The sequence below is a fragment of the Cyclopterus lumpus genome, chromosome 2, assembly GCF_009769545.1.
Source record: "Cyclopterus lumpus isolate fCycLum1 chromosome 2, fCycLum1.pri, whole genome shotgun sequence".
Lineage (NCBI taxonomy): Eukaryota > Metazoa > Chordata > Actinopteri > Perciformes > Cyclopteridae > Cyclopterus > Cyclopterus lumpus.
In genome coordinates, this window is record NC_046967.1 from 4778149 (window position 1) to 4781337 (window position 3189).

At 43.3% G+C, this 3189-nt stretch overlaps 1 protein-coding gene across 1 annotated transcript; it reads right to left on the minus strand.

Annotated features, from left to right (window-relative positions):
• Positions 1-442: 442 nt before the first annotated feature.
• Positions 443-1234, minus strand: LOC117746025 (leucine-rich repeat-containing protein 3-like). Its single transcript, XM_034554779.1, has one exon. It carries the CDS (start codon positions 1232-1234, stop codon positions 443-445), a length of 792 nt encoding a protein of 263 aa, XP_034410670.1.
• Between the last annotated feature and the right edge of the window lie 1955 nt (positions 1235-3189).

Consider the following 3189-nt stretch of genomic DNA (forward strand, 5'->3'; position numbering starts at 1 on the left):
AAATCATACCTAGTTGATGGCTGGCACTTAAATGATACGCATGTGCTCATGATGGTGCACGTGTTTGTTGTAAAACAATAAGTTTTGTCATTATTTGTTGAAAAGAACTGTTTTATTTACTGTATTTAATTGTTCATAGTAAAATATTCTTATAACAAATACAGTAAACCATTGTTTACATTTGCAGTAATAATTATCAGGGAATATAATATATATATATATATATTAAACATTGCCTACTACTATAAACTATAGTAGTTTACAGTATTGTACTATAAAACACAATTAGTGACAGTATCATACTGTAAATCATAGTCAGGTTAACACAGTTTTACAGTGAAGGTACTGTAAATTTATCATTTTGATAACTTGATGATTTTACCTTTTTAAGTTACCACCAAAGAACAATAAAATATCTACAGTCCATCTTTACTCGGACACACTAGAACACACTGCTGGCTGTGTCATAGTCCTTGCTACCGTGGGAGGTGCTGGGCAGGGACTTGAGGTACTCCATGTGCCTCCTGGCGTCCTCCTGGTTGTGTTTGATGTAGTAAACGATGTAAGCCGTCACCATGGAGAACCAGCAGAACATGGCCACAAACATGGCCACGTCCGTCGTCTTGTGGTGGAAATTGCAAAAGTTGATCCCCGAGTCCAGGACTTGGATCACCGCTTGTCCCACGTACTCCTCCTGCACCGACGTGTAGCAGCTAACGTCGTTCGCCGTCTCGGGGTCGAGCCTCAGCTCCCTCAAAACCTCCTGCAGAGAGCACTCGCAGTGCCAGGGGTTGTGGGATAGTCGGACGCGGGCGGAGAGCTTGCCAAAGGTGTCCTTGGGGAGGCTGCTGAGGTGGTTGTTTGAAAGATCCAAAGTCTGCAGGCTCTCGGAAATTCCATGAAAGGCGCCGACCTCCACGCTCTCAATGGCATTGTGAGACAAGTCCAGTTCCCTGAGGCGGTGGAGTTCCGCAAAGGTCTCTTTCGGGATGTTTCTGATCTGGTTAGATGAAAGCAGGAGGACCACCGTGTCCTTGGGCAAGTCGGAAGGAATGCTCTCCAGGTTGCGCGAGGTGCACTGCACCACCACGCCGTTCCTGTCCGTGCATTGGCAGTTGTTGGGGCAGGCATACGCCATCATGGTCACAGACAGAACCCACAGCGTTCCCACGAGTGAAAGAGAAACACAGGAGAGAGGTTTTATAGCCAACCTGCCCCTGTGAGAGGCCCCCATGAGCGGACTGAAATCAGCCCTGCGCTAAAACAACACAAGCGTTGGCGGGGTATGCGACGCTTTTGGTACCAGCGAGACATGAAATACTATCCGGGAAGTCCAGTTGACTTTATATAGTGGTTTTATGACGGTTTTACAGCTCGGCCTCGCAGAATGACACGTTGCGTCTCAGCAAAACTTGGGCTAGCTTTCAACTTTCCTGCCAGACAACCCTGCAGTTTTCAGCCGCAGTCCTCTGCGTCGGCATCGCGGCACCGGGCTCAACGTTTCTTCGTGCAGAGGGGAAGTTGGTGCCAACGCGCCCTTCGTCTCAGCGTTAATGGCTCAAGTTGCATCCTCGGGGCACGTTTCAATGTTTACTCTGACATTATTGCTCATCATTTGTGGAAAGGCAACCCTGATGCAACTCAAAAAGCAGCAGATGTCCAAAGGTTTGCATACGAGCTACATGAAATGTCAGAGTGCAACGCAGTTTTCTTTGGAGGGATCACAGTTGTGCATCCAGGGTGGGAGGGGATGTGTTCCTGCCTGATTGGAAGAAACCTGTGATGGGAAGAGAGGGAGATAAAAGCATAGGGAGATAAAAGGTGAGATAGAGAAAATGTCAAAGCTTGTCAGGAATCTATTTGTTTTGTATTTTTTTAGGCTAAAAAGGTCAAAATGCATGCGGACAACTCTTATCTTCAAATATGCTCCTGATTGTTTTTTAATGTTGATTTATTTCTGGGCGTATCATCTTACAGCACATATTCAGTTAACTTTCTCCACCCTTTCCCCTTTTCAGTCACCTTCCTCCTCTGAGGAGAAGCAAGGAAAGTTCAACATTATCATAATAATAGCATGTTTCTATAGTAGGAGTCTCTTCAATCAGCATCTGTCCCTTTTGAGGAGATGCCATTAAAGAAGCTCAACAATATGCAGCAGATGAACTTTCAAAACTGTGATTTGTGATGAAATAGAAACTGTCTGTACTCTTTAAGATTAACAGAGAAGCATGTAGGAGCAGTAAAAGGCCAGAATCCAAATTACTATGGACAAGAGAAGATAACCATACAAAGTGCATCTGACAAGCAGCTGTTTGATCAAGATTATGAATGTCAGTCGTTCAGAAATAGTTTCAGATTTCTCCAGGAGTCATAGAATAATACTAATAAGATAAATGTCACAGTAAAAGACAGGAATATTATATAAATATATTTGGAGGTGCAAAACTCAGATAATCAAGATCCAGACAGCATGAATCATAAGATTATTATCGGATTTTAAATATAACACAAGTTATCCTCTATGCTAATTATGCCAATATTTTTGTTATTTGTGTTTTAGACATTTAAGATGTCATTTTGGACTCTGATAAACCCAATTTGTAATGGACTGGACTGATTAATCAATCTAGAAACTAATTAGATGATTAATCGAAAAGGAATATAAATAGTTGCAGCCAATTTCTTAAAGTTCACTTAAGAATATTAAAAGATATATCTGAGACAGCATTTTTTCAAATCAATAACTGTATAAATGATGATGCCCAGTTGGTGCCAAACTATCATCTTCAAATGAACAACCAGCGCTGGAAAGAAAAAACTATTTAATAATTTTGGCTGTTTCCTCTCTCACATTACTGGCATGATACTTCTATCTGCCACCGATCAAGGCAATTAACTTGATGGATTAAAGTCCACGCAAAGACACCTACCTGATGGCTCCACTCTGTCACGGTGCATTCACGGGGCTTCTTATCTTTAAATATCCAGGAATAAACTAATAAACCCGCAAATCATCCTGTGCGCATGAACGCAGGTCTGCGGCACTAATCCCGGAGTCAGTCCAGGAGTCCGGATCCAACTGTTTGATGGTAGTTTGCAACCTCGTGTCAGTGCAGGTTTGCAGCAGCAGCAGCAGCAGCTGTGTGTCCTTCGGCGCGTGTGTGCGTGCGTGCGCGCGCGTGTGTGTGC